This window comes from Anser cygnoides, chromosome 2, assembly GCF_040182565.1.
Source record: "Anser cygnoides isolate HZ-2024a breed goose chromosome 2, Taihu_goose_T2T_genome, whole genome shotgun sequence".
Lineage (NCBI taxonomy): Eukaryota > Metazoa > Chordata > Aves > Anseriformes > Anatidae > Anser > Anser cygnoides.
In genome coordinates, this window is record NC_089874.1 from 94,382,300 (window position 1) to 94,410,166 (window position 27,867).

The following is a 27,867-nucleotide window of genomic DNA, read 5'->3' on the forward strand; positions in this document are numbered from 1 at the left end:
TTCAGATGTGAGAGAGTGACCTAGACCAGCAAGTTTTCATAGGGAAAGTTATACTGTTATTGACATTCATTAAATCACTTCCCAGTATGGTACTAAGCAGAGTCACATTCTAGGTCATGTGTGGACCATACACCTATTTCATCATGCATTATTAAAAAAAAAAAAAGTCACAGCTAAGGTGACGATATTATTAGCTTGGCAAAAAAGCAATTAAAATCTTCAAAGAGTGAACTTTCAAACAGTGCAGCAACACTTAAATGTCATATTTCTGTTGCAAATGTATTTTTAATGATAACATTTCTTTGTAATGTAAATCAGCCTCCTCTCAATTATAACATGTTAATCAAGTTATTTCTCAATTGCTGCCTACCCATCAATGCCTTCAAGTCCATCACATGTCATTCTGTGAAAGCATACTAATTACTTGATTATATTTTAGTCAAGTTTTGCAAATCCAACTGTTTTATTTTTTTATTTTTTTTTCAAGACTGCATATTATGTGCAGATTTGTCTGTTGGGGGGGGAGGGGAGAGCTGAAGACACATCTCATTCCTGTAACTTCAGTCTAACTGAAAAACTTTCAAAGTGCCTTACCATGTAAGACTTGATCCTAGGAATTGGAGTAAAGGAAAAAATGGTTATCCATATACTATTTCCTAATATCTAATATACATGTTATTCCTGGTTGACATCTTCAACAGGGATAAGCAAAAAAAACAAACAAGGTTGGGATGAATATTTAAGAATATATTAAAACATATACCTCAAATGCAGAGCAGGATTTGATTGGGTAGAGGTAAATGTTGGTGACAGTAATGGGGTTCCCATCTCTTCTATACGTTGGCACCGCAGTCTCAGAAATAGTTGCCCTTATGCTTTCTGACTCAGACTCCGATGGCTGCCAGTCAACAGTCTTCATTGTCACAGATGAATTATTTCCAAGTTCTCTGTCTGAGATGTGTGTTCTTGAAGGCAATTCATCTGCATTCTTAAAGTAAGTGCGATCATCTGGGACAGGCTCTGTCGTCAGCTTTGTAACAGAGGACTGGAAGGGAATCTCAGTGTCTGACTTGGACAACCTGGTGGCTACGATGAATTTCAAAAAAGTCTGTGCATCTTCAAAAGAAGACATGTAGCCAAAGGATATTCTCACAGAACCAGTGGGACGTCCATCAATTAGGTCTATATCATCTCCACAGACATGCCCAGCCTAGTTTGAAATAGGAAGAAAAACAGAGCTCTTATGACGGACCTTCTTACTTTACATAGTTATTCAAGAGTCTGTTAATTCTAACCGAAAAACTGTTTTCAGAAATACACATTTAACCCATGAATATGAAGAAAGAATGGAGAAAAAAATCCCAACTGTCTTATTACCTTCTCAAGCGGGGAAGAAGATTGTTTTGAGATGCTTGCCCCAATCTACCTTAAGGCAAGAGAGACCTTTCAAAAACTTACGTTAAGAATCAGAAAAAGTTTGCACATGCCAGAACAGCCTATTAGCAAGGGCAGTCCCTAGGTATATTCCGGTCTCAACTGCATTAGTTCAGTGAGATTTAAAATCGGATATTACATTCAGATAGGTGAACAAACCACTAGACTTCTTGATATTTGCTGTCAGAACAGTTCCATTTTATACAAACAATGGCTTACTCATGGTTTGTGTTAAACAGTCCAATGGATAGCTGTACGGCTAAGAATTGGTCTGGGACATTTAGCAAAGCAGAGACTTGAATATAGAACTTGAACATCCAAAGTGAATTCCCTCATCACTGTGATATCCAGTAAATCTGTCTTGCTGATCCAGTCAACTTGATGCTTTCAGGACAGACGGAAGTAGCCTTCCCCCTAACATCTCTTCCTTTGAAAAACACAGGTTTCAGCTCATGGTAAAGCTTTGTTGAAAAATTTGTCCCTCAAATACCCTAACAGTGGCCTCCAATACCCTTATATTTGATGTATCTTTCATACAGCACTCCCCAGAAAACTCCCCGGAGTTGGAGCAGAAGCTTCTCCTTCAATTGAGTAGGTCAGTGAGTGCTGCCACTCACCTCTAGCGAGATAAGCCAGAAACTCCCTTTGATCACCTACCTAACATTAGCTCACCAATGGACATGAGATTTAGTTCTAAGTCAGCACCCTTATTCCTTTAAATACAGCAGCTGTTTTTTTTCCCCTCAGAATTTCATTTATTTATGCATTTCTGTTAAATAAAAATGGAAGTGTGAATAGATTATTTACATGAGGGCTTTTTAAAGCAAGAAATGTCACAGTTCAGTGAACACAGGTCCCATTTTTTCCAGGAGAAATAAAAAAAAACTATGTCAAAGCATGCAATGCAGTAGCAAATATTGTAATGCACTGGAACATAGCTTTTATTCGTGACAATAGAGCAGAAGCAACATTTACAAAATTAGGTTGCATCTGTTAATATACATGGAACACTTCCGCCAAGTATTGATTGATTAACTGATGAGAGAGGTTCCTGCTGTGCAAATAAGTAAATGAGTTCCTACCTAACATCCTAAGAAAACTAACCACAATTCTCCAGTGACCCTTGACGATAGAAGGTCCTCCCTCACAAGCACTTTGAACATGGAAATCTTCATCAGGGAAGGAAGAATACAGTCAGCACACTGGCAAACACAAAGTACATATGCAAGTAATATGAAAAAAGATGTCTTCCCCCTGCAAAGTAATGTTGTCAATAACTCATCTAGATCTTTCCAAAGGACTGGCAAGAACGTCTCAAAATAGAAACTGGTTGAATGTACTACTACATCATACCATTTGTGGCAGATGAAATGTCTGTAATTTTGGCTTTTGTGTTTAGCCTATTCTGGTTAAAATGTCGAGCTTTATTAACATGATACAGACCTATATGAGGCCACCCACTCCTTAGCAAAATCTTCCTCACGTGAGAAGATTAGTGTACCTGGCCATTTGGTATTTTGTGCTTTAAGAGAAGGGAAAAGCTTTTTTCCTTTCTCTAATTATCCTGGGGAACCTGCACCCCCTTGAAAATTCAAGCATCACTCACCTGCTCTTAAGCAGACTATTCATGAGTAAACTATGGACACAGAGCTTTACATAGTAAATGAAACCACCATTTTGCCATGGAAGGTATTAAAGAGCTCTCCCCCTTTAAGATCTTGTGCTATCAGTCTTGCATATAAATGTGCTTGCGAAAGTTATCTAAATACCTTTGTGAAATTACAAGGGAGCTATAATATCTATACAGCCATTGTATTTTGTTCTCTTTTGAGGAATACCATTAATAAAGTTTTTAATTGTTCTGTATTCATTTAGTGTAATTTCAAAATCTGACAAATATGCAGATGCGAAGCCTCCCCCACCTCACTGTAATACATCCTGCTACACATCGTTTAATAAAATGATTTATGGAAAATATTAGTCACCTAGAAAGCAGTCTTTACGTTCATGTTCTACCAGTCTAACACACCAATAATCTAAGTAGAAGTCATCTAAATTTACTTCACTGTCAGAGATTCACTGTGTATTCTCATTTATTGTTACTTGTCCAGTTTGTGTATGCCTTTTAAACTGTAATGTCCAAAAGTAATAATTAATAAGTACAATTAAAGATACTTAAGGAACAACATGAGATGAATTGTCTGGGAACTTCTGTTCTGCAGGAAGGCTGGATTTCATGTAATCCCAAATTAGACCAAGAAGCCACAATTTCATATTTTCCAATGAAATAAAAACAACCTACTCTGCTTTGGGTCCATCGAATGATTTTGTTTCAACACCTCATTTCTATGTATTGAATTTAAATTCAATTATTTCTTTACCATGGTAATTAAGTTGAAAAATCAGGGAAAGGAAATTAAACCTACCTTCATTTATGATACACCTACTTTATTCTTTACTATTTAGCTTTTTTGTTGTTGTTGGATATAGGTAGGACCAGATTTTCTTTTCTCCCCTTCAAACCTCCCATCCCCCAGGAAATTCAGAATTGATAGCCAGAAGGTGTCTTCTGGGTCATGGAATCTAGATATTTTCCATGGTCAATATAACACATAATCTCATTCAGAAACTAACCTGCAGGTTCCTTTGGATGTCCTCATCGCTTATACCCAAATGCATCTGGCAGGCTCCTGTGTTACAGAAGCAACCTGTGCGCACATGTATGTTGTGGAGGCTGGCCATCTTTTCCACCTTTCCGATTCACAGACATAAGAGAAGAACAAAAGGCAGACATTAAGTTGTGGTGAAAAACATACAGTATTTTAAAGGTACAAATCAATTGGAGGTAAATTACCTCTCTAAATTATTAACGACTGACTGTAGCTTTCAGCATTCTCATTCACACTGAGGATTTTCCAGCCTTGTTATTTCAGCTGAAAGAAAACAGTAAAGGAAGCAGATAATTATATTGGCGTTGAGAGAGGGCACAGAGTACACACAGTAACACACACACACACGGAGAGTTGTTCAGTTTAGGCCCTGATCCTGTTAATGCCAGCCCATGTGCTTACTTTTAAACTTGTGCTCTTACACCAGTAGTGCTAATTATAGGCTTGTAGTTAAGTGCAATCCAGGGTCTGGACTGAACCGTCACCTACAACCATCACCTACAAGGTGAAGAGAGAGGCCTGGGACATCTCTTCAGCTAGCTGAAGGAAACCTCATCCACTTGTTTTCCTGGTGTTGTGCTTTTCTGTATTATACCATTTCTTTATCATTCACTAAATAATGAATGGGCATAAATACAGTAATTGATGACAAGCTGGCATGAATGAATTTATGTGAACGAACAAAATGGCTGTGCAAAGAATGGAGTCATGCGTCTATACACGTCTCGGAAGGAGATGCAGATATGCGTGCACTGGGAGGGCGGCACTGGCTGGGTGGCCCTGCAGAGAAGAGATGCAGATTGTCACGGTTTCATAGCACAGCTAGGAAACAAGGGAAGCACACCGTGGGGATCCTCTTAGCACAGCTCAGAAACCATGGAAGCACACTGCAGGGATATGAACACTCTTTATGTTGATTTGAAAAAGCAACAACAGATGGTGCTAAGGATAACTGAGCAGGTATAGATACAACCCGTTATTTCTTTCACGATAAATGATGAACAAGCCTGGTCAAGACTGGGAGAAAGGACAGAAGGTCAGAAAGGTAGCACAAAACCTGGTACATCCTATCCCTACTGCAGACTTTCAGAACAACCTCACACATACAGCGGTAATCTCTCTGTGCTTTACCTCCTCTTCTGCAAAATGGGGAACCTGGAGCTCTGAAAATACACACCTTACAATTTGAGAGAACTCAGGTATGCCAGCAACGCTGTCCTCCTCTCAGGGAGCTAAGACTCAGCTACGTGCAGAATAACAGCTCAGTCCAAAGGTCCAGGAACAGAAGTGCTGATCATTTCTAAACCAGTCATTTCCCTAGTTGTGAGACCAAGCTTTTCCTGCCTGAGCTGTTGATGGAAACATTCAACCTAGTGTTAAACTGTTGGCTTTCATTTTTTTAAACATAAATTCTCTTTGTATTGGATACTAGCAAGCACTTTCTGTATCATCCCGATCTCAGCCCACCTTCTGTCTCACATCTTCTGACATCCTCAGACATCTGGTGTCAGCCTTCTGAGTTTGCTTGTGTGAGCTACCAAACACCTTTAATTTCATTATCTCAGCTGCTTGGTTTAGCTCTGCTAAAAGAAGTTCAAAGAGCATTCACTTTTTTTTTTCTTTTCTTTTTTTTTCCTCCCTGTGCTGGACACAAGGTACTCCACACAAAAATGTGCTGTATACAACAGAAGAAATCCCACACTGTTACAGTGCACAAGTTACCAAAGTTCATACTTAAATGTGTCCTGCCCCATTAGTTCAAAATGGTTCACCACTCAAATGGAGATACAACCAAAATAACTATATATCCAGACTTGGAAAGAAGAGAAACGAATCCGACCCAAGATGCCTATTCATGACTAATGCTTTGGAGAATAAACCGTGCTCAAAGCATGTTTCTCACATCAAAGTTATAGTTAAAGGCATCTGTTGAGAAAGATTGTTGTGGTGTCATTAACTTTGTGTTGTCAGAAGACTTCAGTCTGGGAACAGTGACATTTTCTTGACTTCTTTTTTCATTTAGATGAGAAAAGTTGTCATCCTGACATAACACGGTTTGTCATGGTGCTTGTGACTCGTGGGTGGATCTATCGTTCTGTTAATGATGACAAGCAAGGCTAATATCATGACAGATATTTCACTACTGAATTTGTACAGTGTTTGGATTTGTTTACTCAGTATACAAAAAGCTTTAACATATATCTTTTTATTACTATTATTTTTTTAAGAAAGATTGCTGGGCAGCCTTGATTATCCAAGTGTATGCAATGTAATGAAGTTTCCATGACTCAGCTTCAAGGAATTGTTAACAGGATTTTTTTTTTAATCTTTTACATTTCGTCAAATAAATTATTACTGTGCTTTAATGAAGGCCCTGAAATTTCATTCTAGCCTTGCCTAGCGTTAAGAAGTGAAATATGTGACATGACCCAATACCCTTTCTTCAATAACACTTTTAACTGTGATATATATTAATCTGTACAGTAGACAAAGATTATTAATACATAAAAATGCATGAACATTAGGGTAATATAAGGAAATACGGTTCAGAAGAACAAAGATAAATTAGCCATAAGCTTTAGAATTAATCAATTTCCGTTATCACCACTCTGAAGCTTAAAAAAGCATAGTAGGCGCCCTGCCGATCTCAGTGATGTGATGCACACTTTTGCACTGAAAGCAATGAAACCATGTAAAGCATCAGTATATGCAGCACTGCCAATCTATCCATCCCTTGAATGCACGCTTGACTTTCCCTTGGACATATGCTTCTCTGTCTTCTTTAGCTTCACCCTAGAAATATGCTGCTTGGGGAGTTAATTTAATCTCTCTCCACAGTGTTACCACATAGCTAAACAAATAGAACATAAAACATCTGTTGCAGTTATTTCAATGAAGAGAAGCTTATTTAAATAAAGCACATCTTTAAAACTGCCGTAAGGAGCAATAATGGGAATGGAGCTCAGGGTTATGAAATACAGCGTGCCGCTTGCAGCTCTGTCTGGGGCTGACTTTTGGGAGCCAGGAACATGTTCATCAATGAAGGCAGAGAAGCATGAATGGTACTAATGGTAAGTACACAGCTTTGTGTACTCAGATCATCAGCTTTGGTGGTTCCCTGGGTCTGACATTGGGAACCATTGTGCCTTGGACTTTCAGAGCTTAAAGACTACAATTAAAATGCAAAATGCATACGAAGAAATCTTACAGCATTTTTACCTATTTCAGTCAGTGAGGACATGGTAATTAAGCCATCACAACATCTTGGAGTCTCTTCTGTCCCTCAGAGTCCCTTGGTATTCATTACTTTTTCTGAAGCTGTCTACAGCGGGCCAAGCCCTGCAGGCTGCTTCACACCCCAACACCTCTCATGTCAGATCATCCTGACTTCTGACAAGCAAAAGGTGCTTTTCACACTTCCAGGCTTTGGTCTTTGAGTTTAATAAACACACATGAATAAAGTCCATCTAAAAAAATGTTCTAAAGTACTTCTTTTTTTCAGACAGAATTCATTTTTTAAGCACAGTTGCCATCCTCAGCAAGTCAGCCTTTAGTGTTGCCAGATTGACCAAACACCTTGTTTACTTATTTATTTATTTATTTATTTATTTATTTATTTATTTATTTTATAGTGCTCTATTTAATAAATACTATTAGGTTTTATTATTATTATTGTTATTATTTTAAAAATATTGAGGCGGGGATAGTTTTATTTATTTATTTATTTTTAATGCATTGCCCTACAACAGTTTCCTGTTGGATAGCTGGTATTTTAATTCATACTCAGAAGGCAGACAGAAATGAGACTCTCACATGTTCTGATTTCCTGTTCTCTGTCACACTGCTGCACTGGTGACTCTTCTGCCTTTACTAAACGACTGACTTCTGCTATCCATTCACTTCAGGAGCTCTGCAGAGGTCAGCTGCAGGGCATAAGCTTCTCTCTGGCTTCAGATTCCATTGAAATAAGTCTGAGAACAATGATGTTAATGCAGGTAGATCTAGACTAAGTAAAGATTTACAAATAGCACATAGTTTTGCATTATTTCTAACCAACTAAGTCCAAGATTTTCACCAAAAATGATGGATTCTTTAGGAATCCCTGCTGAAGTCATTCCTGTAAGATCAAATTCTGTAGCTGTTATTCAAGCAACTACTTCTTATATGTGCAAGTTATTTTACCGAGTATTGCAAGAATTATTTTTATGAATAAAGGACCTTTTTATAATAGGTCATGAAGTGTCCAGAAGAAAAATAATCTTAAAGTCAGTACTGGCAGGTACTGTCCTTCAGGAATTGGGGCTGGAAATTCCCATTCTACTTTCTACAATGACCAAATTTCAGAGCAGTTTGTCTATCTGACACATTTGCTCATTAGAAGAATTTCACTGCACACCACTGATGGTTGCTTATAAAACGGGCTTCATGACACTATGCTCCACATCCACTGGTAAATTAATTCACTGATTCATGGCATGGAATTGGAAAGAAAGTAAGCTAGCTCTTTCTGTCATCCAGCATTTGACTGTGAAATGTTGTTGCTGATGCAAATGCATACTTAATCTTGTTTAATATAATTTATAAGAAGTAGGTCAGAATTAAAAAAAAAAAAAGAAAGAAATATATATATATATATATCAGCATTTGTTTCCAAATGATTTAGTAGGGGGGAAAAGTATTTTAGCTGAGTTACAGTACCATTAAACTTATTTAATAACATGGTTTACTGCAAGAGAGGCATTTTTTTACTATCTCAAGGAAATAATTTCTACCTGGGCAGGTTTCCACAATGCTGATGAAGCTTATCCTCTGTTGCTTATTGCATCCCTAGTTGTTGACAATAGTTAAAATTAATTGGTGAGTGGATGTAAATCTCTCTTGACTTTACACACATTCATCACTCACTCCAACCAAAAACTGCTTGGCAAATGGCAGTGGCGTATTAGACCGAGAAACTGAAATTTACTGAAATTGCCCAACCTGGTGCCCTGATAGTGGAAATGCTAACTTTCCAGTAACTTTGTTGTCAATGCGATAATTTTATCTGCTGGTTTCAAGGACAGGAAGATGCAAGCAAGGTAATACAGAAGGTGGAGCCAGGCTCTCCTTGTCTTCAGAAATTCAATGATGGACTGTAACTGGACACTGCATGCATTCAAAGGCAGCTGATTTGCTTTTACCAAGATCTAGATAAAAAGGAATGCAGCTGAGGCCATCAAAACTGCAGTCCTCTAGCGGCTACCATGGGGTTTCTTTTCACATTTCTCCCCTGTGTAACGAGGCCTGCAGTTTATAGCCACAGTTTAGCCCTGTGACTACAGAGGAAATACTTAGCCTCCCTCATTCATCTTAGAGTCTGTCACCTGAACAACTATGAGCATCTTTCTTTTATCTCCTTTGCAGTTTCCTTAGCAACATGCAAGGACACTCCAGAGAAAGTGGTGTCAGGCAAAATCTTCAGCCTAGGCTTTCACGGAGCTTTCTAACCTTGACCAGCTCTGATGAGCAGCTTAACAGGACGCAATTTCAAGCATACCACCTCACAAGCGTCTTCATCCCCCGCAATGACATATTACAAAAAGCAACTCGACTACTACTCTGCCATGACTTCCTCAACAAGACAAGCTACATCATCTGTTAACTAGGTTTGCAGTTCCCACACTGAATCTCTCAAGTGTGGCATCTCCTTACAACCAGCCAGTGATCCCCTACCTAGATCAATGAAAATGTCCCCGGTACCGTGATCCCCTTGCTGTAAGAGCTGTCTTTGGGTGCCCAGTGCTACATAACTGTTATCTTATAAACAAACATAAGCAAAGATCCAGATTTTACTGGCATTTCTTGCCAGTTTGAAGTAACACGGTGCCATATATCGACAAGCCAATGTGGTTTACTGCATCCCTGCTGTCTCCCTGCATAGGAAACATCCACAGCACAATTGGAAACTAATTAGAACCAAGGAAATTAGTGGAGGTTCAACACGAATCTTCACAGCAATCTTTTTCTCCTTGTAATCCTGTTTGCATTCTATTGCTCTGGTCCATCCGCTGCCCCTGGCTTCCTGAAATCAATGGCTAAATCCATAATGAAAATCAATAGTGAGCAATCACCCCAGTAATTTTTTAGGTAGCTATTGGGAAGATGGCCAAAAATCCCATTAGGCCTGTTAAGAACACTTTTCTTTCCCTGAGTCATCAGAATTAATATAATGAGTGGATATGCTTCTGAAAGCATTAGTGTAGCTAACTCAGGGTCATCTGACCATCTCTGCACAGACGTTCTTAGCTGGAATTAACAAATGCTGAATTTCCATTTTTTCTGGCCCCCAAGAAAAAAAGTCTGAACCTCTCCAAGCTGCAAACCTGAATGATTCTTTTATATGAAAGTAAAAAGTAACAGTAGGAAAAAACATTAAAAAAAAAAGATTAAATTTTAAAGAACAACGAAGATCTCCTGCTTAATAACTTCCTACAAAGACTCATTTCACATAAATTAAATACAGTAAAAAGCGCCTCTCCTCCTTGCTTAACAGCAACCCACTTTCTCCTGCAGGGATGTGGTATGAACGTCCAGACGTACCAGACACCAGTCACTAGTCAGATCAAACTGACCTGGTGTCACAGCTTTCTGTTCATGTGTAATACTGTAGCTCCTTTTTTTTTTTTTTTCCATTCCCCCCCCCCCCCCCCTCCTCTAATGCCCATGTTCTCATTGCTCTAATTCTGTATCTATATAACAGATGCACAACACAGTGCACCCAGTCCACCAGTGAAACAGAGGGTGCTGCCTAAGACACAAAGCGCAGTATTTCAGGAAATCTACCCTCTTCGGGTATTGCTTGGTTCCTTTTATTGTGTAAAAATAAGTAATGATATGAATATCTATCCATCCAGCTGTGCTTACATACAAATGTGTCTATCTGCCGCGTTACATCTGAGGGTATTAACTTATTTTCTCTCCATTTCTGAGAGGTTAGGAAGTGCTACTGAGATAATTTTATAAGTGGGAAAGACAGGCATTGAATCCCTCAAGGTGGCACAGAAGGACTATAGCAGAAGCAGGGGATATCACCAGCACATTGTCAGGTTCCTGGCTACTGATGCAGGTCCAGTTAATCAGGCTTTTAAAACATCATTTATTTACCTTTAGCAACTGTTACGTGCATTTCCCATCCTCTCACACTACTTTGTCCCATATTAATTCTGTTTGCAGGCCTGTCTAAATGCAGACAGACAGAATAACTTCTACATGCTCATATTGCTGTTTCTTCCCTAAGTCACCTCTCTCCTGTACAACACCATTTCTGACTGCTTGTCCAAATCTTCTCTGCCTCAGACGGCTGGAATCTCCTATTTTTTTGCTTTCCTGCCCAAACTTGTCTCTCTTTCTTTGCCCAATCCTTGTAATAATAAACACTTTGGCTGCTTTGCGGGAAATTTAGGTTCATCACTCGGATATATTTTGTAGTAGTGAATATAGCTAAGTTCCAGAACAAACTGGTTCCTAAGGCTGTGGAAAGGTTCAGATTAGGATGATCCTATCCCAGCACACAGTGATGGTGGTACCCCCTCACAGTCCCTACAGTCCTAATACCTGTTTTGCCCCCTTTACATCTTCTTAAATCACAGGCATGAGTTTGGCTTGGCTGCTAAGTCACTTAAAAGATAATTTGCTGCCACAATATGATTTGGATACAGAAGAATAAATGGGGCTAAAAAGAAAGTAAAAATGCTTAGGTTTCTAGTGTGAGTCTCGTTCTGTTTTTGCCCTCCTCTTATACTCCTAGCATGTGAACAATGGAAGGAAGACGCTACGAGGGTAGAGATGGTGCCATGGTGAGATGCTCTGCGGCTGTTCTTATGTCTAAGTGATCTGGGGCCACGTGTTCGGATGGACGACCCTGATCTGCACTTCAAGATGATAGAAAACAGAGGCAGGACGTAAAAAAAACCAACATGTCCGTCATTGAATCTACCCTGACATTAACTCAAGGAAGGTGGAGATAGAAGAAAGGTGGGTGAGACAGTGGGCTGATGCCATAAAAAGAGCAGTCATCAGATTGTATTATAGATTTGTACTGAAGGGACACACACTGGAAGTTATCCGCTGAGAAGCATTGATAGGGTTTTCTTGAGAAATGGATAAAGAGAGGTAAGTTCAAACTCCAGCCCTCCCCTCAATCTATCTGGGCTGATGAGAGTGAGCCAGGACATGCTAATGCAAGCTCCTAGACAAAGCTGATCATAATCTAGTTGAGCAGGATTCTCAATCCTGAGAGGCAAAACTCATCCATATGCAACAGTACAGAAGAGCCTTCCCTAGGCAAACCAAAGTGTTTACATTCTCTGTCTCTGGCAGCTGATTCCTGTTATAGCAGTTTGTCTATCAAACACAAGTGAGATGGCAGGCAAGAAGGCTGGGACTGCTAATGGACTGATGCTCAATCCCTTCCTGACAGGATTTTTAGGAGGCACGGCAGGCATGTATGGATGCCAAGGAAACTTTTGCAGGTGAGGCAATCATTGCAAAATACATCTGCTTAGCTTCTGGCTTCAGGCAAAGCAGGTAGTGTGAAAAAGAAGAGCTATGATGGTTTGGTCACTTTTTAAGCTCATTACACACAGGAAAAAACAAGAGGAAAACAAATGTCTCAGCAGTGTAGGTAAGAGCCCTCCACGGCACAAAACTCAACAGATGTTTTAGGTGAAATTCCATCTGCCCAGCTCTGCCCTTACCCCTTTCCACTCTTCCAGCTCCCAAACTGACTTTACAGAATGAAATGTGAAAGGCTATTAAAATCAATCTGCAACCACCTACTAAATTTACAAAGAACATTTATCAGATCTCTCCTCCCTATGAGAACACGGAGAAAAACTTAATATTATCATAAAATACCCCTCATGGCAGAGGTGGTGTTTTCTTTCAAACCTGCAAATAAAAGGGAACATACAGCTTCACACTTTGACCTGATTCGTAAGAAATCCACTTTTTCGTGTCCATGATTGTTGTTTCAAATCAATATTGTTCCCTTACAGCTGTTCCATCTCCTTTTTAGCAGTCAAAACAGGCTGGAGCCTCTGCACGCATCATGGAGTAATACGCAAGACTTTGATAAATATGATGGGAAGGATGCAAACTGAAGCTGAGTCATCGCTGTCAAACAGTGTTTCAAAGGCTGGAAGGACTTGGGGATGTGTAAGCACATGACATTTGTATATGCTGAAGATTGCAAATATTCACTATTAATAAATGAGCCAATGGTGATTCGCTGCACGAAGAGTCTCAGTATTAGCTCAGCGCTGAATATATACATGACCCCATTTTCATGACATCATAAAATCCCTTTAATGTCTAGGGCTAATTGCTTCTTATTCTGGAAGCTTTACAAGGAAAGAGAAGATTGGCAGCTTGCTGATTTAATGTCAGCTCTGTTGCTTCCATCCTGCACCACTGACTTAAGGGAGGTCCTTTGTCTCTACCTCTATATTTTATCACCTTTCCAAAGCACCAGCTTGTCACCTATCCACACTTCATTAACAGCAAAAACTACAATGCAGGAGAATTATCCATTCATAAGTTGGTGAGTATACATGATGAAGCTGTTTGGTAAAAAGGCCATCTTCATGTCCTCAACTTGACATGTATTCATTATAGTTTAACCCCTGTTGATAACTGGCCCTTTTTGGTGCTGCAGTGCAAATGAACACATAACGTAAAACAACAGACGTGCTACTTCAGAGGATGGGCAGCCCGCATTAAAAGAATGCAGATATCTTCCCACCTCATTTCAAGAATAAATTACTACAAATACTAGTCTACAGAGACAGATGTTTATTGGAGGAAATCATTTTAATGGGAAATATTTGGTGCAGATCAAAGAAGGAAATTTAATGTAGTTTCAGTGTCAAAAGACAAGAGGCTTATAGAGATTTCAGAACTTTAGTAGTTTTATCCCTAGATAAGGAAATGTTTCTTCATGAAAAATTTGAAGAAAAAAAAAAGCACAGAGCTTTTGAGTGTTTGAAGCCTCCCAGTCCCTCTTCTTCAATTGTTTCAATTACCATTTAGAGGAAAAAACTAAACCAGTAATGAAACTGTCCATTAAACCAATGATACATATAGTATTCAAAGCAAGTTCTTTCAGATATAATACTCTAAAACAGTGATAGCCTTTTGACAGCCTTCAGTGATAGCAATCACAAAGAGCCATTTGAAAGAAAAACTACTAACAATTCAACCTCCCTAATTATTTCACTCCCACCTTACCCCTTCTTAACATCTAGGTGTTCTGTGTCATATATATTGGGACAGGAGGCTGTCAAAAACAATGCCATCACTGAGATTGCAATCACGGTGTAGTCTCATTTGTGTGTCTCACTTTAATGAAATGGTTTCATTTGATCTTGAGTGATGCAATGAAGATTTTATTCAAGGATGAATCTGAGACTGCGCTTATTTCCTATTGGTGCTGTTGTTCCCATGTATGTAATTCAAGCATGCTTGTGTTCAGTGGCACAGTCATGTTAACTGGGGTCAGCTATACTCTGATAACAGTGAGAAATGGATTTCAATAATAGTAGTAAGTAAGAACAGCTTTCCTCCCAAATGCTACACAAATGAAGGACATGATTTTTTCCCTGCTTTCGTTTTTAGTGGCACTGCGAAATGTCATGTATTTCACTGCATGCCTTTCACATCCTAAATATCTTGGACTTAGCTCAGACTTCTGAGCATCATGCAAATTATGTAAATCTTGAGGCTTAAACGTAAGCTCTGTATCCCCTGAAGACACTGTCTACTGCTAAGGCATTTCTTGCCAATCTCAAACATTCAGAATGGAATGGAATGGAATGGAACAGTCCAGTTGGAAGGGGCCTACAAAGGTCATCGAGTCCAACCGCCTGACCACTTCAGGGCTCACCAGCAGTTAAAGCACATCCATGAGGGCATTGTCCAAACGCCTCTTGAGACCTGCCAGGCCTGGGGCATCAGCTGCCTCGCTAGGAGCCCGTGCCAGTGTTTCACCACCTCCTGGTGGGGACATTTCCCTGATGCTCGGTCTGACCGTCCCCCCTCACAGGACAGGCCTTCCAGACCTTTCACTGGCTGTCTTGCCCTCCTCTGGCCACTTTCAAGCACCTTAACGTCCTTGTTATGTCGTGGAGCCCAGAACTGCACACAGGACTCCAGGTGAGGTTGTGCCAACACTAAATGTATCGGGAAAATAAACTGCTCCAAAGCTCAGCATAGTATTTTCTCTGGTATCAGTTAGTCAGCTTGTCCTTTTCAGGCTACCAGACGCTGATGTCCAGCCACACTGTGACTGTGCTCTCTACAATGAGGCACATAACAATTGCCTGTCAGGAAGACAAACAGAATTGGTTGGATGCCTGGTTATAGTAATTAATTATAGATGAGATATCATCCATAAAAGAATAGGACATTCTGTCTTTTCTCTTTTCATATACGAGCTGAAATACAATCGGAGTCATTAGTTGGTATCCACTAGTAGGTATGTAAAATAGAAATGTCATCCAATTTTCCCTTCATTAAAAATTCCCCAAAATGTTTTCTGAAACTGTGTTCTCCTAACTCCACTAGATGACATTATGACACTTGGACTGACCAGTGAATCCATGTGAATATGCAGATCATGGACATGATCAAACTAGGGTACACCATTTCATTTCTATACACTTAATAGAAGTATTAGATTAAGCTTCGATTTGAATAAGCCTATCTAATTTTAGACATGCATACAAGTAGTGCCTCAGATATGAATGAAGATGAGATTACACTGTCAGTATGATGAAGCTTGCTCTCTATTGTATGAGTTTTCTTTGTCATCACAGAGAGGGAGCAAATATTTTTCTCCTCCATAACTGCTGTAAAAAGTCTGTAAAATAATTTAATTCCATAAAGAAGCCAACTATATATATCACACATTGTACAGCTTTGGAACTAATACTGATGTTGCTTGTTAATTTCTAAAAGTTGTTAAATTGCACATTATTTTAATTAAACAAAGTAATCTAGCAGGCACTGCAGATGTGACTGGTATGTATTTGAAAACTTTACAGTTCCTCATTCAATATACTCGTGCCAGAAATGATGACAATGCGGTGAATAGAGCAATCCAGATGATACAGATCAATAAAGAAGCTTTTTATGAGCAGCCACTGCAGCAAACAGGCACAATGGAGGCATAAGACTATAAAATCATTTTTTCTTTGAGGGTACAGTTGAGTTTAAAAAAGTGAAACAGGCAGGGGCCATTTTTACTGAAAAATGGTGAAAATTAGAAGTGCAAATAAAGACTGGTTTTAACCAAGGAACAGAAGCAAAACCAGGGTGTTTGCAGAGTGTTTTACTAACTCAGTGGTGTTAACATCACTGCTTTTTCCTAAACATTGTAACGCATATTCAAGACTGTATAAATGACTAATTGACTCCTAAAACGTGGACTTCTTGGAAACAAAACTTGACGAATCTTTGAGATTGGTAACATAGCCCAGTGATTTTTAAAAGAGGTATAGGAAGAAGAGCTTCTCTATACATTTGCCCTTCTCACGTTCATCAGTGTGGCAAGTACCTTAAAAATTTACACAACTCCATATTGGCAGGCTGCCAAGTAACTGTTTCACCTCTGTCCTTCCTTGTGTATAAATTCATCTTCCTGTGTGTTCTCGTAGACGTTTCTCTGTGTTTCCCTCCAAAAGCAATGCACCTATGCAACTAGCTGGCAGAGCAAGGCAGTTGCTGAGATAGCTGCTGCCAGTTATTGACAGCTTTGAAAAATCAAGGTCATGAACTTGACCTGTGGACTTATTCAATAGGCAGCCAATAAACAGAATAATTAAGCTGAACCACAGCACTGTGTCTTTTCTGGCTTCTGTTGTTGAGCAAGTGAGCTACGTTACCCTATGTTACCCACTGCCTGCATTTCCTGAAATGCACAGTCATGTATGATTATGGCCGGCTTCTCACTGATAAACAGGATGCTGAAAGGCGGAAAAGATTCAGAAAATTTAATGTTGCCAATACTCAGAACATCTGATACTCAGATACTCAGAAAGAGTGAAGATAATTCAGATACTCAGAAATCGATAAAGACTAGAGACAGCTACTGTGAAATACAGAATTTATGGAATTTTTGAGCTTGAATCTCACTTATAGTCCTTACACTGAACATTCAAATTTTAAATAAAAATACCCTAGTGGTAATTTGTTGCTTGCTCAGGAATATTATAAGAATGTAATTCTTAGAACCAAAGGGAGAAGTGAAATCCTCTTTCATGGGTGACTGCAATACTTTGGGATCTGATTTCATCTGTACATCAAAGCTCCCAAGGCAATCTCTTATATCACCTTTTCTAGATCTGCCCTTCATTCCCAATTTTGAGTACTCTGAAGAAGGAAGTCAACAAGAAACCAAACTACCTTGTCTGTTTACATCCTGTTAAAACAGCCCACTTTCAAACTTTGTATGCGTAGAATATTAAATCTGTAAGAGATTGTCTTTGGTTATCAAGAACTTTGCATTATGCTAGCATTATTTATTGGATTCTCTCTCTACAACTTTAAAAACAGTTTGTTAATATTGTGCAGAACAATGAAGAATGAAAACCAAAACCTCAGAAGGGACTATGACAGAGAAAATACTTCCTTTAGGATAAAGAACGCATTGTAGATATGCTTAAGATACAAGCAGAACACTCAATTAAGGCAAAAGAAAAACATACCTGTGAAAAGCCGATCACCTCTCCATTTTCATCGAGCACATTGAAATTAATGATTGGACCCTGGACATCAGGATTGCTGAAATCTGTGTCACTGTAAATACGTACTACAGGTGCCCCATTGGCATATTTTAAGGTAGACAGCACATTATAGGTATAATGAGCTAATGCAAAGGTGTGTTGTTTTATTTTCTCCATTCCACCTACAAAAGAAAAGTGCACATACATATCAGATACCTTATTTTTATGGAAAAGTAAAAAGAGGTAGATTTTTCAGAATGGTATAGTTGGGAGCTAAGAAGCACAAAATTGGTAGGTTTTGGTTCCTTTAAGTGAAGATACAGTTTCCAAATATTTCTTTCCTCATACAGAAACTTCAGAAGTACTGTTACACCAAGTATTTACCTGCAATTAATCTACTGGAGAATCTAAAGTTACACTGAAATGGATTCATGTGCATTGATAGTTCCAGTCTATACATAACACTAAGATGTTCTGGCACAATTCGAAAAACAGGTTTTGCTCCAGATTTGGCTCTGCAGATCATAGGAATGAGGCATCAATCCTAGCACACCACAGAGAACAAACTGCTATGTCTAAAATAAAATAAAAATACTAAAATTCTAAATAAAATGATAAAATACTGAAATACAGGTCTCAGTCTACAAGGAATTAACTTGAATATTGAAGAAATATTCCTCTAAGCCTGTTTTTTTTTTTTTTTTTTTTTTTCCCCCCAGGAGAAAAAGAATGAGGATGTTGTGAACACCTCATAGACTGCATCCATGCAATTTATTTGCTTGAGAGAAGTTCTGCAGAGAAGTTTTTACAGACCTTGGCCTGGAAAAAAGCATAAAGAGGGGATATGTTGTTGTTCTTTGCTTTTTTTTTCTTGCTACACTGAGCAGTTTGGAAAAGAGGACTGCACAGATTTCCTGGCAGATGGAGACCTCTGCTACATCTCTGCTTTCTGAGAGAAGGTTGTGTTTCTGTTAGATGCCCCTATCGAAACGGTTTCTCATTCTCGTGCTCAGAGGATATACCATAGGATGATGAACTATGCTCATGTATGGCCTCCGGGATATTTCAGTTCTCTGCAGGAAGCTAAAACATAAGCCAATGAAGCAGGTTGCGATATTCACTAGAATAAGCCACTGAAAGGAGACCAGCTACTGGGTATGATACTAAATACCATATAAAACAAGGAATAAGAGCATGATTTAACAGACAGCAGTTTGTCCATGGAACAAGAAAAGTACAAGTAAAGTAAAAACTGAAACCCAATGAATTTGCATCTTTATGGAAGATAAGTAGATTAGGACAATATATTTTAAGAAACAAAATATTTTAAGCAACACAAGGAGATGCGTGGAAAGCTAACATGTTTAAACACAATCAAATCTCCACTGAAGACAGTTGAAGTTTTGGCTGAAAACCCAAAGTGGTTTCCATTGCTCATACTATATATTGCAGTATGATAGCCCTACATCTTGTGAAAAAAAAAAAAAAAATTCTTCAAAAGCCTTGTGAGGCAGAATAGTGTTTTTCTTCCTCAGCTTTAGACCCAAAGTATTTTCTGTAATGGTATCACATTTGAGGTATGTGAACATTTCTGAAACTTAAAAAGATGCTTGACATCTTCTTTTACTTTCTTTTTTAAACTGCATATCTATGAATCTCACACAAACGTATGTGCTTACAATTGTTATATCAGAATACCATTTTTGTATCTGAATTTCTGGAAACTTCTACAGGCTGATATAATTCCTCTTCCTTGGACAGAAATCTGGTCGTTGACTTTTATACATTTACTTGTAAAAGTCATTTATAGATGTATAAAAAGGAAAGAAAAAAAAAAGATATCTTTCTGCTGACATATAGAAGAATTACAGAAACTTCTGTTATTTCACTCTTCTTGAAGCTTCTATATTGTGTGCTATCTCCTTTAGATAAGTAAGGAGAACAGACAGTGAAAGCATACAAACAGATTAGATACAAGGTGGAAGGATATATTTTTGTTGCTAAAGAATAATAAAGAGGAATAAGGTATTTAATGAGATTCTAACATATGAAGCACTTTCAAGGAATGTTGCCAGAAGCTAATCAGTACAATTTCTAGATGTTAGCCACAGTAAACTTGGCAGGCATCTCTAGAACACTTTGGTCCAAAAGACAGTTTGTATTTTCAGAGTCTTTGAGAAGATTGCCTAGTAAGAGATGTTCTAGTCATTGTTTGGTAGAAGTTAAGAGTATTGAAATTTAAAAAATGACTATTTCTCAGCAATTGCCAGAAAGTAGCTGTCTTAAGAGAAGTGACTGCCTTGTCAGCTTCTGTGATGTCTGTAATCTCCTGATTCAGAGCTTTTCCAAATTGGCAGGAATCTTTTAATGGAAGATTAAACTACTGTCGTCGTGTCATGTTGAAGAAATCTCTTATTCAGAAATTTCAGTCTCTCATTCACAGCAATCATCCTGCTATCATTTCTATATTGTTTTCAGCCATTCTCTTTTAAAGTTGCTTAATCACATTTCCTTGTTCATTAGTGAGAGGCTGATGAGCCTCTTCATTATTTATTCTGACAAATCCAAATGCAATACCCTGCAGTTGCTTTGCTGCCCCATGATTGGAGAGAGGAAGCAGTGTTGCCAGGGTCCCATATTTTTAAGCAGCAGAATAGGTTGTGATTAGGTCTGATGTCAAAAACCCTGTGAAACAAATGCCAGCAATATGAAGTTTGTTCTGGCAGAAAAAAAAAAAAAAGGGTGTATTCGGAAAATAGTTGTGATTTATTTTTATTTTGCTAAACAAAATGATCTGTACCGTCTCCTGCATAAATCCTGTGTGCTTACCTCATCTCCCTCTACCCACTAGGGAAAAGAATAAAGAGGAGAGAAAATAAAAAATATCAGAACAAATCTTTGGCCTCTAACATGATCTAAGGACTTGCATTATTGCATATAGTCTCACATTTGGGGTGACAGAAGTTAAACTCATTGCTTGACTGAGCCTGTCTGAGGTAAACGAGAAGATAATATTATGGTTGACTTGACATCGATTAGCACACTGCATTCCTGCATTTTGTCTCCTGTCTATACAGAAACCTGTCCTTATACCCAATGCTCTAGCTCTTGGAGAATACTTGGAGAATCTTCCCTAACTGCCTGTTTTGGGGCTAAAAGCAGAAGCACACCTTAAGCCTTTCGGAAGACTTACATCTTGGAAAATCCATCAGAACTTCAACTTGAGAAGGTGCTGGGAAGGACTCAAGTGCCCTGACTCCCTGTCACTTTATGGATGCTACCCTTTAACGCTGCATTGTTTCATTAGGATGAAGTGCATCTAGTTGCTCCTAAAAATAACTTTAAGTGAGGAACAATTAATGTGCTTGTTATTTTGGATCAGAACGAATCTGATGTAGCCTAAAGGACACCAGATGAAGTCTATCTAATATTACTTACTGTATTTATGTGTTTAGTGACACGTCCAGCATCATGGATGCTCACAGTGCACAATTTGCACTTATTAATGGCTTCTTCCTACTGTATAACTGTCAGGGCTTCCCTGCATAAATAGAAACTCCTTCATTTCTATGGATTAATATGCCTCTTATTACTTTGTCCCTGTGTGTATGTTCTGAATTTATATCAAGCCAGACACAATTGTATCATTAATTCTTCTCCTAGTTCACACATCAGTTTACACACCATTTGTTGCCACAATGAACACCATATACTTTTGCAGCGGCAAATTATTGAGCAGAAGAGATTGAAAAAGAAAGCTTTCACTTTTGCGTGCAAATCTCCTTGCCAAAGTACTGTACTTAACCTACAAAGATGTTGTTAAACGTCATATTACTGATGCACACTTGCACACTACAGCATCCTGAGAGGTTAGCGCCATCTCAGCCCTAGGGTCCCATCTTGCACTTCAGTTTAGGTACTGTTACAGAAACTGATACTGCTCCAGTATGGAAAATTCAGAGCACCAGTGACCCTCTTCTGCATGATGGTGCACATTTTTGCACACTGTGGGATACTTCTCATGTTAGCTAGTCACAAGTACTAGTGTAGCAGGTGTTAGTTATTTGTGGAGAGCACATAATAGTTGCTGGTGCTCATCGTGCTTTTTTCATAGACTGTACTTCTTCATATGGATTTACTCCCTGGGATCCTGATCAGAAATACACCTATACTAATGTGTCTTCATTACCACCTTGGTGGACTTTTCACCAGAGCTTGCTGCCTATGAAAGCTTTTGGCCCTTTTTAGAAGGCAAATAAAAATGTTCCCTTTCTTCTAATTACAATCAGAGAACAGATATAATATATATTTCTTTTGGAGTTGCATGACTTTAGAGGCGCTGCCCAAGGATCTGTTGCTATTATATTCTGAAGCCAGGTCAGTTCATTCAAATCAGTAAAGCCCTATTTCTTGGAAATGGCCAAGTGTGGCAACTGCTGAGGATCTACTTGGTCAAAACTCAGCAAGACAGGAGACAAGAACCTATTAAATTGCTTTTCCTCACTTTTTTTTTTTTTTTTTTAACCTGAACAAACCCAAAAGGAGAAGTCCCCAGGTCTCATTCATGTAGCTGATATCTGTGTGATACCCCGAATTCAGTAGTGGCATGTCAGTAGACCTGCTAGCCACAACTCAGAGCTCAAGGTGAGGCCTAACACCCCAAAAAGGATTAATTCTAGCTTATAGTGAAAGTATTTGAAGCCCCAGGAAAGAAATCCAAAGAATATTATATTTCATTCAGAAACAAGAACATGTGCAGAGCAGTAAAAGTTCTGTTCCCTGTTCAGTGCAACAAACTATTATACCTAAATAAATTCCCAGTATTCACAGCAGGGAAACAGTTACCATTTTATTTCCAAGCAAATATGGCACAAAACATGGAAGTCGATAGGAATTCCTGCTTGCTTCCTCTATTGAGCTGTTTTCCTGTCACCCTTACACACTGTAAGCTCCCATCCATCCAGCAGTGATGAGCAGCAAGTTTGCAAAGCAACGAAATCGACTGAGAGAGAATGTTGTTCCCTAAATTTTTGGGTATGCATACATGAGCAACCTATTACTGGATAACCCACAGATAAATTTACAATGTCAGCCTTTTCATAGTAGTTGCATGTGTGCATACTCCTTTTACAGAGACTGTGGGACAGTTTAATTCTCAGGAAGAGACGAGCGAGTTACCACTCATTTACAAGTGGGTAAGAACAGTGCATTCAAGCTGTGCAAGATGCATGATCGGCACCAAGGTACTCTAAACCCACTGCCTGGTTTCTGCTGATAAATTCTTGTATTTGTATGGCCTCTGTCTTATTATCTGTTTATTATCTTCAAAATAGAGTAAGATTTTATTTTTCCAGTGGAAATTTATCTATGTCATTTTATCCAATCAGAGAAATATGAGATACAGATGTCCACTAAGTATTCAGTGTAGAATGCTTTTGAGTTAGTATAGCCCTTGTTTTGCATTATGTAAGTGGCAAACATGTAATGGCATACATTACAAAATGGCAATCTCCTCTCTGAAACAACCAGAATTTCAGTAGCTCCAATGTTCAAATGTTAGCTCTTCCTGAAAGACCAGTAGACAGACAGGCATATGTCAACATCTGTAAAAGATTTTGAATACAGAGATTAAGATAAAGCAGAGACTGAAATTGAGCCTCTAGAATGAAAGCTCTGGTGCTTAAGAGTTTTCAAGCTGCACTCAGGAACCTCTGTGATCTGCATCCAAATACATTTCTCTCTTATTATGAGAAATTAAATACTGGAGATAAAGAAGAAGGGAGCCATAAATCACATATACTGTTATTTTTCTAACTTACTGGGAAAAAAAAAAACAGTTGAAGCTTAAGTGAACAAATTCTCTGTTATTCCAGTACATCCAAACTCACATATATCTTTGGATAAGAAAGAGATCAGCGTGATTCATTATTCTTCAGCATAACCTAACAGATAGCAATGAGGCAGAGAAATGATGAGCTGAAATCTCATCAAACCAACGAGCAGGGAGTGAAACAAAGATGTAGCCACCTCCTAATAAATCCCAAACAAGACAGATCACCATGTGGGACCCATGAGTCAGTGTGCTAATGAAGCCATGGACCCTGCAAATCCTGTCAAGCATTTGGACTACTTCCTCCCCTTCCTCCAAGAAGCGTACATCAAGATTCATTTCTGAGCCTTTTTTTTGGTGTTCTTTTATGTGTAGCACTGAATGTCTCTGCCTGAAGTCTGTCACCTATTTAGCGTTATTCTCCCAGAGAACATTGCTTGAGGATGAACTTGGGAATGGTAGTTTCATATATCTCCTTTGCAAATTTGAGTGCTTTGGCTTAAAACCGTATTAAACAATATATTCTAACCACTGCTGTTTTTCAGCAATCCCATTTCAAACAGAACACTGCAAACTGGAAAATTAAATACCCGTATGATGAACCAACCCCCTACACTCAAAGTGCAACCCTGAAATGTGATAAATACAGCACTATAAGAGTAAATAATAACCAAATATCAAGAAACTTAAGAAACCTTGATCACTTGTTTTTTAGTAGAGCTTCTACATCCGTTAATAAAACTATTAATTATACACATTCCTGATTTTTTTTTTCTGAACTATGAGAACAGCTGTCCTAGGTCAGGCCAAATCTAGCTACCACCTGTCTCTCAGAGTGAGGAGTAGCAGATGCCTAGGGAAAAGATATATGAACAACAACAACAACAAATGTAACTTCTAAGCAGACACTATTGATGGATTAAATAAACAGAATATAAACACAAAAATACATGACAATGAGCTTACAGATGGGCTAACAGCAACTAAAAATTACTTTTGTAAACATACTAAGGACATAAAAGCCCCTGATGGAACTTAAAAATTAAAATGGATACATTGACATTTCCTTGGAGTCAACAGAAATGAGCTCTTCTAATTTAACACCATTTCAATATTGGTCATAACAGTTAGCAAATTTAGTTCATTAAAACTCAACATAAAACACTATAACTGGCGTATCAGCAAATTCATAAAACCATCCATCATTCACCCTCACAGAAAATGTATAAGGCCTGGACAGATTGCAAAACCCTTATTCACACTGACTCACAGGAACAGTCCAATCAACTTGATCTATAAAATATGTGTAATAAAAATTGATTTCAGGAGTGCAAAGTGGGGTGGATCATGACCACTTCTGCAACTGAGGTGACTGCACTGTGAGCAAGAAGGGAAAAATCTGTGTCCCCAGATGTAGCTGGCAGGTCAAAAGGAGGCAATTCTCCCCCTCTACTCCACCCCTTGTGACTGAGACCCTACCTGGAGCATTGTACTCAGCTCTGGGGCCCTCAGCACAAGAAGGACATGGGCCTGTTGGAGCAATTCCAGAGGAGGGCCATGAGGATGGTCAGAGGGCTGGAGCACCTCTGCTGTGGAGACAGGCTGAGGGAGTTGGGGTTGTTCAGCCTGGAGAAGAGAGCCTTACACAGGTACAGACTTTATCGGGGAGTGTAGTAACAGGACAAGGGGTAGTGGCATAAACTGAAAATGGGTAGGTTTACATTAGATATAAGAAAGAAATTCTTCACTCAGAGGGTGGTGAGGCACTGGCACAGGCTGCCAGAGAAGCTGTGGATGCCCCATCCCTGGAGGTGCTCAAGGCCAGGCTGGATGGGGCTTTGGGCAACCTGGTCTGGTGGGAGGTGTCCCTGCCCATGGCAGGGGGTTGGAACTGGATGATCTTTAAGGTCCCTTCCAACCCACACTATTCTATGATTCTATGATCTTGTTTCCATAAAAACCCTTTATTTTACCATGCAGATATTATAGCAGGGTTTTTTCTCTTTTCCTGAAATTATAATGTAACAAAAAGATCACAGAAAAATTAAATTTTAGCTATGAAACTATTGTCTTTCTTGCAAAATCAGTGTCCAAGCTGAAATTTTAGATGGACTCTTGTAACTCAGTCACATACTTACAGTGCATCCAAAATGGAGAGCCATATTACACTTTCAACACTACTAAATCCATGGAGAATTCAATGAGTAATAAGGGGACCTTTCACTCTCTCAACACTAATTCTTTGCATAATAGCTTAAATCCTTTTATTCTCCTCCTTCTCCCACACCATCTCAATAGTTTAAGACTGTAGGACGCAACTGCTTAATCCTCTATTCAGAATGTTATTCTGAAACCAAACATGAAACACATTTTCGGTGTTTATCTTAATGAACAGAAGGCTCTTTGATGCCCCATCTCCCACTTCTTTCAAGCAGCTAATTCATGCTCTGTTTTTATATGGTAAGGGAAGCTAGAAGTCTTTGTTCCAAATAAAATGAGCAGAACATTCTGAAAGAAGCAGCTCCTCATTTTCAAGCATATTCATCATAATGAGGAATATTTTTCCTTTTTAAAAAAATTTCTTCGTAGTAGTATGGGAGAGGAGATGTACATGCCAGCTGGGTGGCTTGCTTTTAGTCTGTTTTAATTACAGGTACAATTCAATTTGAGTTAACTGCTTGTTAGACTGCAAACTAATAATTCAAATCTGCTCCAGGTAAGAGACATTTGATTTACTGTTCGCTTTTGTTATGAGATTACTTTTTTGAGTGTGTGCGCGTGTGTGTGGCGGGGGGGGTGTGTCCATTTTATTCCCCCCTTCTGTGAGCCTAAGCTATACTCTCAGCAGATGAAATCATTTCAGGGTAACTTTTCAAACCAAAAAGCCAGCAACATAAAAGATGAGAGGACTGGGGAGGCTTTCTTAAAAAGGCAGAGTGTTTAGCACACCTCATGGAAGCCACATTCAAACTAGATCTCCAGCGTGCTGGATGACATGAGCCCACAGAGGTTTTGGCGAGAACGACAGAACCATCCCTGAAAGCACTGATTTATGTGATACTTGTGCTTTACCTCTAAAGGCTTTATATCCCAAGGTTTTTCTCAGTCCAATAGAACAACATGTGCATGTGATCGTCATCTTAAGGACGAAGTGCAAAAGAAGCTTGTACTATAAAAGCACATAAATACTGCTGGTAGCCGTTGAATGTAGCATACAGGCCTGTTTTCTGTTGTATTATAAAAGTGGCTCTGTCCTTTGCTTAATGGAGCCTGCTACACAAAATTCCTTGAAGTCAGCAGAAGCAAGCTTTACTACTGCTTCTCGCCGGATGTTTTCAACACTAAACATCTGGACTGCTAATATAAGGCAAGGCTACAGTCTTGGGGATTTAGAAAACATAAGATGGGGCAGTGAGTTGTATGTTTTAAGGCCAATAAGACTAATTCTGCACTGACTTCACATGAAATAGTATCTACTTATTTACTTGAGTCAGCCACAACTTTCTATTCACTTGAACGTGGTAGGAGGAAGAGTTTTCTCATCTTGTGCTCAGCCAGAAGCTATGGTACCATCAGGTCCGCAGCTAAATGCAATTGTTCCCTCAGATAACTGTTCTAGAAGACCCAGTCACCAGCACTGCTTGAAGGTGTCATGAATTTCTAATGGCCCAGCAGTTTTGTTTTTTGATTTTTTTTTTCTCCTGAGGGGAGCTGCAGACCAACGGAGACAAACAGCTTGCATCAAAATTAAGCTGAATATAAAGAAATGACAAAATGTATTTTCATAGGAGGAAATATCTTGCTCTGTGTCAAAACAACTCTTTACAATAGTCCAGAAACCCAGCCAGCTTCTGTCTTTTTCTTCCTAAGATGGCAGATCCCAATCAAAAGCCTTGCTGGGATACAAATCAGTTCTGTTTCAAAGCGCACCATGCCTGCATTAGGTGAAGAAGTATGGGTCATCATGTGCTCAAACTATCCTACTGGTTTGACTCTTACCTTCCTACAGGTTTTACATTAGTGATCCTTTTAACATCACATTTCTGGAATCTCTTTGTGGGTGAAACACTTTGATGCCCAAGGCAGCATATTGATTTCCATTCCACATTTTTCCCTGTCTGATAACATTGGTTGGACATCTTCCCTCTTTTGCTGTGGCAATCTCCAGTGCGGG

General features: G+C 38.9%; 1 protein-coding gene across 11 annotated transcripts in view; it reads right to left on the reverse strand.

Annotated features, from left to right (window-relative positions):
• MOCOS (molybdenum cofactor sulfurase) overlaps positions 1 to 27,867 on the reverse strand; it is a 230,034-nt gene that overhangs the window by 35,989 nt on the left and 166,178 nt on the right. For 10 of the 11 annotated variants that reach the window (XM_048046067.2, XM_066992625.1, XM_066992628.1 and 7 more), the window contains 3 exons: positions 17,846 to 18,045; positions 4,069 to 4,185; positions 764 to 1,210 (listed from right to left, as the gene is read on the reverse strand). In XM_048046067.2, the coding sequence (XP_047902024.2) occupies positions 764 to 1,210; positions 4,069 to 4,185; positions 17,846 to 18,045 (764 nt within the window). The remainder of the gene's footprint in view (positions 1 to 763; positions 1,211 to 4,068; positions 4,186 to 17,845; positions 18,046 to 27,867) is intronic. The other variant, XM_066992631.1, reaches the window with a different exon arrangement.